At 45.8% G+C, this 15,644-nt stretch overlaps 1 protein-coding gene across 1 annotated transcript in view; it reads left to right on the forward strand.

The window, feature by feature from the left end:
* LOC113248160 (uncharacterized) overlaps positions 1–15,147 on the forward strand; it is a 47,030-nt gene extending 31,883 nt beyond the window's left edge. Inside the window, exons 10-14 of the mRNA XM_057304781.1 lie at positions 4,253–4,308; positions 4,691–4,903; positions 5,270–5,702; positions 9,130–9,277; positions 10,686–15,147. Of these exons, the coding sequence (XP_057160764.1) occupies positions 4,253–4,308; positions 4,691–4,903; positions 5,270–5,702; positions 9,130–9,277; positions 10,686–12,001 (2,166 nt within the window). The 3' untranslated portion in view covers positions 12,002–15,147. The remainder of the gene's footprint in view (positions 1–4,252; positions 4,309–4,690; positions 4,904–5,269; positions 5,703–9,129; positions 9,278–10,685) is intronic.
* The last annotated feature ends 497 nt before the right edge of the window (positions 15,148–15,644 follow it).

The raw sequence follows: 15,644 nt of genomic DNA on the forward strand, positions 1-15,644 counted from the left end.
TTCCCATTCTTTTTGTTATAGATCTTTGGGTACATACAAAAAAAATTACTGTTCTAAGGACACTGGAAATAATTCATCTTTTGTGTACTTATGCCACCAACAGGTACACATTTAAAATCAGTTTGTTTCACTTCTTGTTCAGTGTTTAGGGATTATTTTATTTTATATTTTAAATGTTTCATTTTTAAAAATTATATGAAATATAAAATTTTACATATGAAATCTATAAAATATTTTCAAGGAGTTCTCTTCCTGTTCCTTCTCTTCCCTCTCTTCCCCATAGGTAAGCTTTTCTTCCTCTTTACTTTTATGGTTTATCCTTTTATTATTTATTTATCATAAGCACATGTATACATTCGTACCCCTCACCTTTAAAAATAACACAGTATAATTTAAGTCATAAACTCAAAACACATCTATCTTACATAAAACATTTTGTTTCCTTTAGCATGTACTTTTTTTTAAGATTTTATTTGAGAGAGAGCAAGAGTGAGAGAGCACAGGTGGGGGGAGGGGCAGAGGGAGAGGCAGAAGCAGGCTCCCTGCCAACCAGGGAGCCCGACGTGGGACTCGATCCCGGGACCCTGAGATCGTGACCCGAGCTGAAGGCAGACGCTGAACCAGCTGAACCACCCAGGCACCCCTAGCATGTACTTTTAATGAGTGCTTGTTCAATGAACAAGTAATTGAGTAAGGTATGTGTGAGTGGGTGAATGATGCTGAAATGTTCAGTCTCCTCTTTCAGATGATTTAGTTGAAATGGAGAATGAGAAGATGCTTCCAAAGTAGATGAAATCTGAAGAGATAACATGCCAACAGAGACACATTGTCAGATTAGATGGAGGTGTTCCTCAGCGCTTTGATACGTAGAACTGCAGAAATATCAGAGAAGACTAGAAAGATATCCATGATGGCCTAAGTGTGATGAATGTGGAATGAGTTCCATCCTCATTCAGCATCCGAGCTACACACTGAGGAGAAATGCTATGAATGTGATGAATGTGGAAAAGCTTTTGGTGAAGAGTGGAGGCTTCGCTGAAGAGAGTTCACACTGAATTAGACCACAGATGTGGTGGATATGGGACAATATGCAAACACTGGACTAGTTCATCACAGAGAAGGCACCCTGGAGAGAGACCTTATAATAGAAGTGACTTCACACCAGTGAGAAGTGTTACCATCTGAACAACTGTGGGAGAGCTAACAGTTGGAACACAGAGCTTTTCCACTGTGTCAGAATTGTGTTGGAGGAAAACTTTTAGTGTAATCAATGTAGTAAACATTTTCCTGGATGTTTCATTCCTTATTCAATATCAGAAAACTCACTCGAGAGAATGTGGGAAGTTGATAAATATGGATGGAAAGGATGTGAATAGTAAACACTAAACTTTTAGCTAACACTAAAACCTTCTAAGTGTCCAGCGTCTGAGACTGGCAAAGGCAGAATCTCGTCATACCAGACCTCTCGGTGGTCTTTGATGGGAACTGACCCTTCAGAATGTCCCTCAAAACCTGGTCAGATTCAACAAAGCAAGCCAGTTACTTTTTCCTTAACAGCCTCTTCAAAACAAGCTACATTATTTTAGTGATTCAAAGTGCTGCCTATGGACCACCACTTCAGATTTCCAGATGTTTAATAGTTGTTCCTAAATGCAGTTCTTACGAAGGCTTGGACTGTTGTTTAAGTTTTTTTAGTGACAATTTAAGCTGTGTACAAAATACAAATAGGAATATTACTAGTTAATGTATTTTAAATGTTGCTGCAGTGATTTCTCAAGTCAAAAAAAACTTGTTCAGCATTTTTTAGTGACAACACGGTGAATCCTTGGGCCTTCCATTCCTATCTAAGTTATGATGTATGACACATAGCCCCCAGCCAAGACCTCAAACGAGAAATATGCATCTTCTTTTTAAATAGAGGTATATTAATTTGCATTAGGAAAACAAACAGACCCAAGTTAATCTTCAAGGGAGAATAAGCAAACTCAAATGCCCAGGGGACAAGCAGGTAATATAAATAAATAAAGCAATCCTAGAGTCAAAAACAAGGAAAAAACTAAAACCATGATTTTATTTACATTGCATTAAGTTCAAGGAAATTGACAGGATTCTCTATTGATTTTGAGTTCTTAAGGAGAAAGGTGATCAGATTAATTGTTCATTGTGACCACCGTAAACATGATCTTTTCATACATTTGAGTATAGTACAGTTGACCCTTTAACACTATGGGGGTTGGGGCACTGACCCCCTTCATGGTCAAAAATCTGATTATAACTTGACTTAACTACTGATAGCCTACTGTTGGCCAGAAGACGACTGATAACAGTTAATTAACACATATTCTGTATGTTACATGCATCATATACTGTATGTAAAGAAAAAAAATTTTTAGGATTTTTTTTTTTTTTTTAAGTAATGTCTACCCTCAATGTTGGGCTTAAACTCATGACCCTGAGATCAAGAGTCACACATTCTACTGAATGAGCCAGCCAGGTTCCCCAAGAAAATGTAAAGAAAATGATAAAAAATACATTTACGGGTGGCCCCTGGGTGGTTCAGTCAGTTAAGCGTTGACTCTTGATTTCAGCTCTGGTCATGATCTCAGGGTTGTGGAATCGACCCCTGGGCAGGGCCTCGCTCAGCATGGAGTCTGTCTCTTTCTCTCTGCTCCTCCCCCACTCACTCCCTCACTCTCTCTCAAGTAAATAAAATCTTTAAAAAAAAGAACAGAACATTTATGGTACTGTACTGTATGGGGAAAAGTCCATGTATAAATGACTTGCATAATTCAAGCCCTTTGTTCAAGGATCCAATGTGTTCAGTAGTTCATCAGTTAGATGCAAATTGGTTGTTTTTTTAAAAAACAACTTGTTGTGAACCTGGAACTCAGAAACATTAGGCATTTTACCTTTTAAGTAACATTTTGTAGAACTATTTGTAGAAGTATTTGAGTTGCTTAGAGCCAAACCCTGGGGACTCTTTGTTAAGCCCTCCCCTCCCCCTTTCCTTACAGCTCTCATTGCCTCCGCATTGGTCTATAAACAGGCTTTGTCTCCTCTCCACCTTTGGTGCGGGGACTGAGAGGCAGTCCTGGCTGAGACATTCATGCCCTGGCAAGGTGGCAACCACGGAATTTCGTTGCTAACCCATCAGTTTCTTGTTCTTTTGGGGAGGTCAAGGCCAGGCCCCCACTTGGCTTGAAGGGACATTTTCAGAATTTTCTTCCTGTCACTGGGGTGTCTCTGCCTCTCATATTTCCCTAATAAACTCCTCAACTTAAAAAAAAAAATGTAGCATGTCCTCAACACCTTCTTCTGGTTCTAAGTCAAGAAATGAATTACAAATTTAAGATTCCTTGTAGACTATACCATCTAATCTAAGGAAATTTAATATCCTCAGGGAATACTCCAACCAAGCTGTTTTTGTAACATATTGCTGCAAAAAATTTACCCGAAAACAATGGCTTAGAATAACCATCCCATGATGTTTTGGGCCAGGAATTTGGGGACGACTCAGCTGGAAGTTTCTTCCATTACATGTGGCATCTTCTAGTGACACTTGGTGTTCATCTGGCAGCTGGATTTGCCTGGAAAGTCCAAGAGAGCTGCACTGCCATGCCCAGTGCCTTGTGGCTGGGGCCGCTAGAAGGGTGGGCTCAGGGCCTCCTTGTGTGATCTTTCCAGCAGGGCAGTCAGACTGTTTCTGTGATGGCTAAGGGCTCCAAGAGCAATTGTTTCAAAAGACAAAAAGTGAAAACTGCTGCTCTCTAAAGGCTCAAGCTGGGAAATTCAAGCAGCATCACTTTTGCCGTATTTTATCAGAGCAGTGATGAAACCCACTCGACTCAAGGGGAAGTGACATAGACCCCCACCTCCTGATGGGAAAAGTGCTGAAGAATTTGTAGCCATTTTTAATTTTCCAAAACAAAGCCTGGGAGATAATAATAAAGTTCTTTTTGGATTCCCTTTTCCTAAATAATTGTTTGACTTTTTTCTCCTTTCTTGCCTCCTTTTCAACTTCCCTCAATACACCCAACATGATTATGAGCTAATCAAGTGTATTTATAGGTTTATTTCTTATACACAAAGTAACAGTAATCTTCTGACATTACAGTTTCACCATGTCTTTCTTGAGTCCTGGATCTCAAAGTCTGCTGTATCCCTACATCCGAGTTTCCCCCGTGTTCTTGGGCCCGCCCCGTGTCTGTGCTTGGATGCTCTTTCCTGTGGCTGCATCGCCCCTGTGGCCCAGGCGGACTGCTTTGCCCATATTCTGGTGCTGGCTGACTCCTTCACTGTCAGCCTCTTGTAGAGAGCCACGCACTGTGGGGCCGACACTACCAAGGACATTACAGAATGGAAAACTACGGGCCCGTATTTCCCACGAGCAGAGATGCAAAACCCCCAATAAAACACTGGCAAGTTGATCCTAAGTGGCACCTACTCCAGGTGTGCCAGGCCTCGCCCACCATGGGGCGGGGGCAGCGGGGCGGGGGGCGGGGGGCAAAGCCTCGGACAGAGAGCTGCGACACCTGCCAACTCGCCCGTCTAACTTCCGCGGCCTCGCCCCCTCCCTACGGCTGCGGCGGAAGTGCGCGAGCGCCGACCCAGCTCGCTTCCGGCCTTTGTGGGGCGCTGTCGGCGGTGTAAGCTCCGGACCGCTTGGACGCTGCGGCCTTTCGTACCCCAGGCGGGACCCGCGTGCTGGCCTCCCCGGGCCGCGGGGGAGCGAGCGTGCCGCCCTGTCCCGCTCTCGGAGGGCCGTGGGACGCGGCGTGAAGGAGCGGGGGAAGGAGCGGAGGCAGCGCAGGAGGGGCTGGAGTCCTGCGGCGGCTGCGTTGCTGACCGCAGGGTTTCCGCCGGACGTGCGGCCGTTCCAGGAGAAAGGAGACCGATCGAGGATGTCTCCACGTTTTATGGTTATTTATTAGCTCTAAATGTTGGATGTACTCCCTTTGAATGCCCTTTATTCTAGGACTCAATGCAGGTGCTTCCTGCCAGGCCGTGCTGTTCGTTTGTAAAATCCTCAGGCCGCTTCACACCTTTTAATCTTTCTCTTTAGATTAGTCTGTTCTTAAGTCTTTTGTAATCGGAGTATTTCCTTGAGTATCGTAAATTAACCTGGAGGTGGCTTGCAAAGCACAGAAGTAAATGTTTAGAATTCTCAGTTTTTGCTTATGGATGTAGCTTGTGTTGAAAGTGACGGCTTCTCCCTCAGGTCCACCCAGGGAGAACTTAACAGGGAATCTTCCTTGCAGCACTGATAAAGCTTTTGCACAGCTATGATGGCATCTGCTTGGGCTCTCCAGGCCCACGAGGACCAGGATGAGCTTTTGGAAGTAAAGATCGAGGAAGAGGAGAAGGAGGAGTATAAGGACACCACCAGGCAGGATCAGAGCCTGCGGAAGAACAACACCCGCAGCAGGGAGGTCTTCCGACAGTACTTCCGGCAGTTCTGCTACCAGGAGACATCTGGACCCCGCGAGGCGCTGAGCCGGCTCCGGGAGCTGTGCCGACGCTGGCTGCAGCCCGAGACCCACAGCAAGGAGCAGATCGTGGAGCTGCTGGTGCTGGAGCAGTTCCTGACCATCCTGCCCGAGGAGCTGCAGGCCTGGGTGCGGGAGCAGCACCCGGAGAGCGGGGAGGAGGTGGTGACTGTGCTGGAGGATTTAGAGAAAGAGCTGGATGAGCCTGGAGAACAGGTGAGAAAAAGAGATCGCTTTATGATTGAGAAAAGGAGAATTATGGATTTCTAGGCCAGAGTGTGTACAGCTTTGTTTCACAAAGTGTGTTCTTGACACTTCGGTGCATCAGGCCTAGCCTCATGGAAAGTTGGTTAATGTAGTCCTAACTTATTTATAGCTTTTTTGTGGAAGGATCACTTATTTCTGAACCATGCCTCCAGAGTTCTGTTTGATGAAATGCTGCTCAAAAACATGAGTAAGATTTCTAAGAGCAAATGTTAGAGAGATCATGGTAACTGGGGTGGGCAGCAGTCTCTTGAAAGGGACATGCTTCTGTTGCACAACAATGTATCCACTTCCCTGCCTCCGTTAAAGGACTAAACAATGTAGAAATCAAAGTCACCACCTTGGAGGAGTGGGAGGTAGGAGCAGAGTGGAAGGTTAGGAGGGAGGGGCCAGGCAGGGATGGGACTACTGGGAGTAGGAGAAAGCTGGTAAGTTGGACAGGTGAGCTGTGTGAGTAGAGGGGTTGAGAACAGAGTCCAGGACTTTGAATATCACCTCTGGAGTTGAGATTTTATTCTGTAGATACAAGCTTCTCAGGTTTTCTGTTTGAGTCATAATGAGCTTCTCTAACCCCAAGATGTAACCGAAGTATGTAGGACCTTGTTCTGTTCTCTTTTGTTTCAACACTGTTAAAAGACAATGGTTCTCACCCAGTGGCAATTTTGTGCCCTACAGGCATCTGGCAATGACTTGGGACATTTTTGGTTGTCATATGGGAGGGGTGCTACTGGCATCTAGTGGCTAATGGGCTAGTGAGACTGCTGCCCACCCACTGCTGCCCACCCAATATCCTACAGTGTGTAGGATAGCTGCATACAACAAAGGATTATCTGACCCAACTTGTCAGTAGAGTCAAGGCTGGGAAGTCTTGCTAAGAAGAATATAAAACAGGGAAATGATAAAACAAGAAGTGCAGCCCAGGGGCGCCTGGGTAGCGCAGTCGTTAAGTGTCTGCCTTTGGCTCAGGGCATGATCCCGGGGTCCTGGGATCGAGCCCCACATCGGGCTCCTCTGCTGGGAGCCTGCTTCTTCCTCTCCCACTCCCCCTGCTTGTGTTCCCTCTCTCGCTGCCTGTCTCTATCTCTGTCAAATAAATAAATAAAAAATCTTAAAAAAAAAAAAAAAGTGCAGCCCAACACTGGGGCATGAAGGAGGGGAGGAGCCTGTGGCAGAAAGATATGACTCTGAGAGAGTTGTGACGGTGAGACTACAAAGGATGAACCATGTCGTAGATAAGTATTAATTGGAAACGATGACAGAAGAGTGAATAGAAAAGGAAGGATGAAGGGAAAACTCTATACTGAGCAATCTCTTCTAGGCTGAGCACTGGGGACTTCTGGCTTGAGAGACTAGCGTGATCCAGGTGCTTCTAACAGAGTTCAAAGGTGTAGGGGAAGGTGGATTGGGGAAAAGTTCATTGGTTCAGGAGACATTTACTGAATGTGGATTTTTGTACCAGGCACCATTCTAAGCACTGGAAACGTAGCCGTGAACAAAGCGCAGAAGTTGCTTCTGTCTCATCGATAGATTCTAGTCAAATGAGAGGAGGAAGACAGTAAACGGGGGTGCTGAGTCACTGGAGAGTTTTGAACAGAAGAGAGGTTTAACCTGACCTAAATTTTAAAAATAATCACTCCAGCCACTCTGTTGGCAGAGTTGTTCATTGGGGCTGGTGGTCGGGGTGCGGGAGGCTGAGGGGTCAAAGACAGAAGCAGGGAGACAGGTTCAGCACCAATCCAGGCAGCAGGTGCTCGCGGCTGGGACCAGAGCAGTAGCGTGGAAGTGGTGACAGGCGATTGGATCCTGCCTCTTCTGGAGGTAGCACTTAGTTTGTTTTTCTGTAGGATGTGGGATATGAGAGAAAGTGAGTTTAGGATTCGGCTAAGGTTTTTGTTCTGAGCGTCACGACTTGTGGATCCATCAGTCATGGAGATGGTAAAGGCTGGGAGAGAGGAAGGTTTGGAGTCAGGACTGGGATCAAGGGTTACTAGGTTTTTGGACATGTTGATTTTGAGATTCCTATTAGAATCCACCTGGAAAAGTTGAGCAGGCAACTGGGTATAACAAGCTGGATTTGGTGGAGGGATCTGTGCTAGAAATGCAAAATTGGCACTTGTCAGAATATGGATGATATTTAAGGCTATGAGACGAAGGGAGGTCATCAGGGCAGTGGAAACGGAGAAGGAGTGGCCAGGGAGACAGGAAGAGAACCAGAAGAAAGAAGGGGATTCTCAAGTGCGGGCAGAAGTAGTGTGGTTTTAAACATGTTGAGTTTGTTTTGCCAACCAGCCCCTTCCCTCAAAGCACACTAGGGGCAGCTAAGGGAATTTACACTTGATTTCTGAGGCCTTGCCAGAGATGTGCGGATAGAAGGCACAGCCCACTGTACTGGCCTTTTCCTCCCTCCACATTCAAAGTTGAAACATCTTTTTCTGTCCATCTCAGCATCCTGCTGATTTTGGCTCTTATGGCCAAATTTTGGCTCTTAACCTCTTCTGGGCAGAGGTTACCCAATGCACCTGTGTTGGAATAGAGGCAGTGTGCACTGATTTGTTATTTACAGAATGTAGGCACTGGAGGGGATTGGGGAGCAGTTTGAGGGCCTGGTGTAGCTGTGCCCCCCGCCAGGGGCTTTGTGCGCACGGTGCCATGTAGTCCAAGTAACCAGCCCCAGCTCACAGAGCTCCTGGACTAAGACACAGACTAAGGAACGAGAGTGGTCCCAGATCCCTGCGTTTCACACCCCACTGGGGAGCCCTGTTATTTTTAAATACAAGGGGAATGATTCCGTGCAGGCATGGAAGCTACAGAGTGGCTTAAACTGCTAAATAAATGAGTTCGTTGCAGGAGCAGGGGTCAGGGGTGCAGGAAGGGATGGGGCTGAAGGCAAGAGTGGAGAGAAAAAGGCCTCTTCCTCTAAGTGGAAGTAAGTGTGTGTGGGGGGGGGGGTGGAGGGAGAGATGAAATGAAGGGTGGGTGATCTCTCATGTGACCATGACCTTGGACAAGGAGAAAACAAGGTCATCTCCTGGAAGGAGGTGGGGTGGGAGCCTGGAAGGGCACAGTCTGTAGGGAACAGCTTCTGGAGCCTATGTGGAAGAGATTTCCCCTCCTTTCGCCTCCCCCTGTCGTTCCTTTGTTTTCTTCTGCCTTTCTCCGAGCATAAATGAGGTGAAGGTGGTACAACCACGCATTGTTTAGCTGTGAAGACCAGGAGAAAGGAAGGTTTCTCAGAGGAGGTGCCGTGAGGAGGGATACAGCAGGCTGGTGTCTGGAAGGAAGTTGATGCATCAGAGAGCTGGGTGTCACTGCCATGGATCGTGTACTCTTATGTGCTGTTCACAGACTGTGTGTGTGAGCTGTGTCTCGTTTGCCACAGGTCTCAGTCCACACTGAGGAACAGGACCAGCCCTTGCAGGAGGTGGCCCCTATGGGAACAGAACAGGAGCCCAGCATGTCCCTCCCCCCTCTGATGGCGCAGCTCAAGTGTGAGTCTCCGGAACCTGAAGTCCAGCTGGGGGAGCAAGGTACGGAAGACAGAGCCGTCTTGGGAGGAAGGGGAGGACGGGCTGGCCCTGGACAACGGGCTGGCCCAGGACACCAGGCCTCTGGGGCATGCTGTGCTGTTTGTGATCATTAGAGTCAGGAAGTCTCTCCTGCACAGACTCTCAGCCGCTTTGGTTTGTCATTCTTCAGTTCTTGTTTTATCTTTATATTTAAATATTTTTCCTGAATTCTTGCACTGTTTTATTTGATTTAGTCCTTCTGATAGTTATTTTAGTCCTTGTACTGATTTCACTGCTTTTTAGTCCCATTTAATTTAGTCCTTCTGATAGTTATTTTCCCTTGTACTGATTTCACTGCTTTTTCTACTAGTGTCTTCACTTTGGCTGTATCCTTCCTCCTTCAGTTAAGAAGCCTCTGCCCCACGATGTCTATAGTTATCAGACAGTTCAGGAACAAATGTATATGTGTGTGTACGCTTACAAAGAGAAGGCACAACAAAGCAAATGTGGCAGAATGTTATAAGTTGGTGAATGGGTGAAAGACCCCATATCTTTTTTATCTCTACTTTGTCTATATTTATTCTTTTCCATTTAATTTTTTAAAATAGGTAAAAATTCATATAATTAAAAAACAAAAATTTAAAGTTATCCAGTGAAAAGTTTTCATTCCCCTCCGTTCCCTCAGCTGTCTGGTCTCCTCCAGCCCTGAAGTAGGTTGTCACTGTTTTCAGTTCTTGTGTGTCCTTCTCTTTAGAGATATATATGTTTTTCATATTCAAACAAATACCTTTTCTTCTCGTTATCACTAGGATGGTAAAAGCTTGCATTTTTTATTTCTTAACAGCAGGTTAATAGTAAAATGTGTGGATGAACCACACAGTTAATTTATCGATCCCCCAAGTTGTCCCCAGTGTTTTACTGTCACAGGTGGGGCTGTGGTGAATGGGTGTGAGTACGTTTGCAGTATAAATTCCTGCATGTGGAATTACTAGGCCAAAGGTTAAATCCATTTGTAATTTCGATGGATATTGTCACGTTGCCCTCTGTAAAGCCGGGGTTAGTTTACGCTCCCACTGAGAACGTGTGACACCCTTTCATGAACACGGTGTCACATCATACTGATGGGCAGGATGATGGGTGAAAATTGTGTCTCGATATTGTTTAAATTTGCTTTTCCCTTACTTTGAGGTGGAACATCTTACGTTTAAGAGCTATTGTATTTCCTTTCCTGGAGGCAGTCAGCTTTTCTTTTGCCCAGTTTCTATTGGGTTATTGGTCTTTTGCATGACAATTTTTGGAGGACTTTATGTATTATGTCTGTCCTGTGTTCTAATGCCATTTCATAGTCCTGCAGAAACTCTAGGTTCTTATGTATTTTTCACCGAATAATCTTATGTTGTAAACTAGTTGATTTGGCGATCCATTGTAGTTTCAGGTGTTGAGACTGGAAATGAATACAGGAATTTAAAGCAGGAAGTTTCTGAAGAAGTGGAACCATATGGGAACGTGTCTAGATTTGAAAGCCAAGTGTCCTGGCCTGCTCGGTGCAGAACAGCTGATGAATCTGAAGCAAAAACAGAACAGTCTTCTGGGCACTCCAGGGAAGGTGAACAATCTATGGGTGATGAAAACAGAGTCAATCTGACTGAACAGCAGAGGGTCTGTCTGGGAGAAAAACCTCACGAGTGCGAGGAGTGTGGGAAAGCCTTTAGTCAGCACTCGCGCCTCGTGGAACATCAGAGAGTCCACACTGCAGACAGGCCCTACAAATGTGAGGAATGTGGAAAAACTTTCCGTGGGAGAACTGTGCTTATTCGGCACAAAATAATACACACTGGAGAGAAGCCATATAAATGTAACGAGTGTGGCAAAGCCTTTGGCCGGTGGTCAGCTCTGAACCAACATCAGAGACTTCACACAGGAGAGAAGCACTACCACTGTAATGAGTGTGGCAAAGCCTTTAGCCAGAAAGCAGGCCTCTTCCACCATCTCAAGATCCACACACGAGACAAACCGTACCACTGTACTCAGTGTAATAAAAGTTTTAGTCGGCGCTCGACACTTACTCAGCACCAAGGCGTTCACACTGGGGCGAAGCCCTACGAGTGCAGCGAGTGTGGAAAAGCCTTTGTTTATAACTCATCCCTTGTTTCCCACCAGGAGATCCACCACAAAGAAAAGTGCCATCAGTGTAAAGAATGTGGGAAATCCTTCAGTCAGAGTGGCCTTGTTCAGCATCAGAGGATCCATACTGGGAAGAAATCTTACAAGTGTGACGTATGTGGAAAAGCCTTTATTCAGAGGACGAGTCTTACAGAACATCAGCGAATTCACACTGGGGAAAGACCGTATAAATGTGATAAGTGCGGGAAGGCTTTCACTCAAAGATCAGTCCTCACGGAACATCAGAGAATCCACACTGGAGAGAGGCCCTACAAGTGCGATGAGTGTGGGAATGCCTTCCGAGGAATCACCAGCCTCATTCAGCATCAGAGAATCCACACTGGGGAGAAACCCTACCAATGTGATGAATGTGGCAAAGCCTTCAGACAGAGGTCAGATCTTAGTAAACACCAGAGAATCCATACTAGAGGTGGTCCCTGTGAATGTAAAGTGTGGGGAATTGTTCAGGCAGACCTCAGCTCTTACTCAACATCAGACCGACCACAGAGGAGAAAAACCTGTTTCTCTGTGATGACTACAGGGAAGCTGTGTCACAGAATGCAGGCTGCAGAGAAATCCTAGCTTTGAAGTCATTTAGGGCAAAACGCCAGTCACTGTTGCTATGAGGAAACCTCAGATATTTTATAAAGAATTCCCTGTGTGCTGCCCGTTCTCTCAGGTGCTGTGGAGATCAAGAAACAGAACACCAAAGTCCTCTTCTCCGAAGTTTACAGTCTAGTTTGGGATAGCTAAGATCCACGTGTGAGGTTAGGTAAGACTGCAGCAGGACGGGAGGACTGATGATGCGAGTCCTGTGTCTTGGAAGTGGCACGTTGCGCACAGTAAGTGCTGTCCATCCGGGAGGACGGACCACCGATGCCTCGGGGTCAGGAAAGCTCTTAGTGACCATAAGGGTTGGATGGGCAGAATTGGAAGGCAAAATGGAAACCATTTAGGGTAAAGGAAATGCAGGCAGAGGTAAGAATGCTCGTGGTTTGGAAGCATCCGGGCCAGCCTGAGGTGGAGAGGCAGTTCGGAGTCCATTCAGATGGGAGTACGCTGGCAGCAGAGCTTAGGGACAGACTGTGGGAGGGCGAGAGTGCCTCTTAGAAAACGCTTTTCTGACTTCATTCCTGAAATAGCGCTGTAACTTGAAATTACCATCCGTTGTAAAGGTGAGGACGCTGTTGCACACGGAGATGGTGACGTAGCTGCAGTGTCACAAGGGAAGGACCAGGCACCGAAGTGTAGGTCTCCACCTTCAAGTCCTGTCTGTTGTGGGGATTCCTCCACTTCGCTGAACATCAGAGTCGCGTGTGGAGCTTGTTTAAAATGCCCACGTCCTACTCACAGACATTCTGCTTCATTAAGTCTGGGGTAGGGGCCGAGAATCTTCATTTTTGTCGCCGGTCGCCTGATTCTGCAACTCGAGAAACACTGCCTTGACTCCCAGCTGCCTTCATGGTTGCCTGTGGCGTGCGGACGCATGAACCCAGTCCTGTAACCAGGGACCGCTGCTGGTTTATGGCATAAGGGAAGCCCGACAGAGGACAGGTGCCACCAGTACTTTAGAATGAACAGGGAACCTGACCACTGTCCACCTGCAAGGGCTTGAGGATGGCCTTTCCACCTCTTCAAATTTAAGGGTGTCAAAATAGGAGACCTACATTTGAAGGCTCCCTGGGTCATCTGAGCACGAGGCTGTGTGTCCAGTTAGGGGAGGGTGCTAGTGTTCTCTGTTTGGCTCATAACCTCTTTTTCCCCAATTACATAGTTCGCATGTTCTGAATTCCCTAATAACTCCTCTTCAGAACTGGTTTACAATTTTTTGGTTTGTATACCTTCTTGAGCACATAAAAGAGCCAAAGATTAGTGACTCTGTCCCTTGGGACTTGTGGAAACACAGGTGAACCAGTAACTGGTTGACTTTACTCCTGTTTTACTGAGTAGCCAGTTTGGTCCTGGATGAGGGCCTGTGATGATTGCGGATAAGTTGGCAGCCACAGAGAGGCACACATGGCTCCTGGTCTGTTTATCTTTTTATTCTCGGAGACTATTTTTAACCTTCACTGAGCTGTCCTCTGATTTCCTTCCCTTGCTACCTTGCCAGGGCAGACTATAATTTCTGGGACTACCTCCCCACCCCGCCTCATCCCATACAACTCCAGGATCCTCTCCATCCCTCGCTTCTAGCCGGTTAGTGGGTTTGAAGTGCTGAGACAGAAAGGGGAGGGGAGAAACAGGTGTAATTACCGTTCTTTACTCCTAACTGCCATTGTATCCAGCCCTGTGTCTGTATCCCATCTCTTTCCTGCTCCTATAATGTACTCTGCCCCCTGTCCCTACGGCCCCTCTCTCTTGCCCCTCTACTGTAGCCCTATTCAGAACATAAGAGTATCATCACTGGTTTGGAACCAGAAGAGTCCCTGGAGAAAGAGCTATGTAGCTTCTAAGCTGTAAGTGTGAGCACATTTTCCCATAAAAATACTAATGGTATTAGTACTATAATTTAGGCATATTATGACATAATGTGTCAGATTTGCTTTTGGGATTGGAATTCACATGATCATGGGAAAACATCCTGAGTTCACAACAGAGGAAAGCAAACGAACATTTGAAAACTCAATCACACATTGAGGACTCTATTAGTTGTTTATCCTCAGACCAACATGGGAGCTACATACATGAGACATTGAGGCAGCGAGGGTTGGGTAAATAATTTTTTACATCCAAAGGACAGTTTATTGCCCCGAGTGAGCCTGAGAGCTCTGAGCTGTGTGTGTTCCTGTTCCCTTCCCCAGCTCACCCTGCCTTGCCTTTCTCACTCTCGCAAGCTCCTCGCAGCTTAGTGATGAGAACCCGTATGAGCATGTCCTCTTCACCAGCTCATGCTATTTGTGCTCGTCACCTGATCTGCTTTCAGACATGGTATCCAAACAAGTACTCTTCAGAGTCCCTTAGCCTCTCTTGAATCCTCCTGCTCACTGGAACACGATTTTTATTTTAAACTTGCTTTCTGTTCACAGTGCTCTTACAGGTTATGCAGTTCATCTTCCGTTTAACGTGTTCTCAACACAGACGCGTTCCTCCACTTGCCTCTAACGCCTTTAATTGCCTAATATAAAGTAGCCATAGACAGAGACCCAGAACAGCAGGATGTGCTGTATCCTATATAATACACAGTTCATAACTTGTTTAAAAATAAAGATGGGAGTTTTGTTCTGGTTGTTTCTTGTGCTTAAATATAGTTGCAGTACCAAGAAAGGGTGGGGTGTTGTGGAATTTCCAGGTAGGCATCAAAGTTGTCAAACTATCCAGGATAAGGAGAAAATAGAGTATGATAACTGGAGCTAAATTGGCAACACAGAAGTAGAAGGCGCTGAGGGGAAAGTGGAGGACATGGTTAGATATGAAATTGGGGAGTGCGGCAAACAGAGTGATGAAGTGATGAAGTCCAGAGTGCATCTTTATGGATAAAAGGTAGATGTGGCCTAACAGGGACAGGATCCAGGAAATCAGGATCCTTTGAAGCAGCTTACCCTTGTGGATTTTGAAACCATCAACAATAACAGGCAGTAGGATGGAAAGGAAAAATGTGAAATTGAAGCAAGTCCAAGGTAGAAATAACGTCAGTCAAGAGTTGTAACATAACAGCCAGGTTGAGAAACTGGTGTTAACACTCAAATCACGAAGCAGTGGCTTAGAAATAAAGTTAAGGATGATAGTGAGATTGACTGGCTTCTCTTTTCTAATCGATTCAAGATAAACAAGATACTGAGTGTTTTACGACAAAAAGCTCCTGGAGAGGTTGGGGGAGAATCAAATTCCTAACGCAATAAAAAGTGAAGGGGGCTTTGAATAAAGAGTAACCTGACAAACAGAGGTTGCAGGGGATGTAATAGAAGGGGACTGCAAAGGGAAGGAAGCTGCCCCCCCTTCCAAAAAAACCCCAGTTGTTTGAAGGGGTTGCTGGAATTTTAAGTGTGAGGTAGAAGCTGAGGAAACAATGGGATTGAGCAGGGCTCTGAATTGAGAAATGTCAGTTGTGGGGTAAGGCCAGCAGTGGAGAGCAGGTCCACACTCCTGTACTCTGAACAGAAGTAGCCTCTTGTTATGTCCCATAGATTATTCATTATAGAGTTCTTACAGTCAAAACAGAGCCCTTATTGGCTGTCTTTGGGAGTCGAGAACAGGATATGTCTTACTAAAACATCTTATTAAGGGC

This window comes from Ursus arctos, unplaced genomic scaffold (genome assembly GCF_023065955.2).
Source record: "Ursus arctos isolate Adak ecotype North America unplaced genomic scaffold, UrsArc2.0 scaffold_31, whole genome shotgun sequence".
Lineage (NCBI taxonomy): Eukaryota > Metazoa > Chordata > Mammalia > Carnivora > Ursidae > Ursus > Ursus arctos.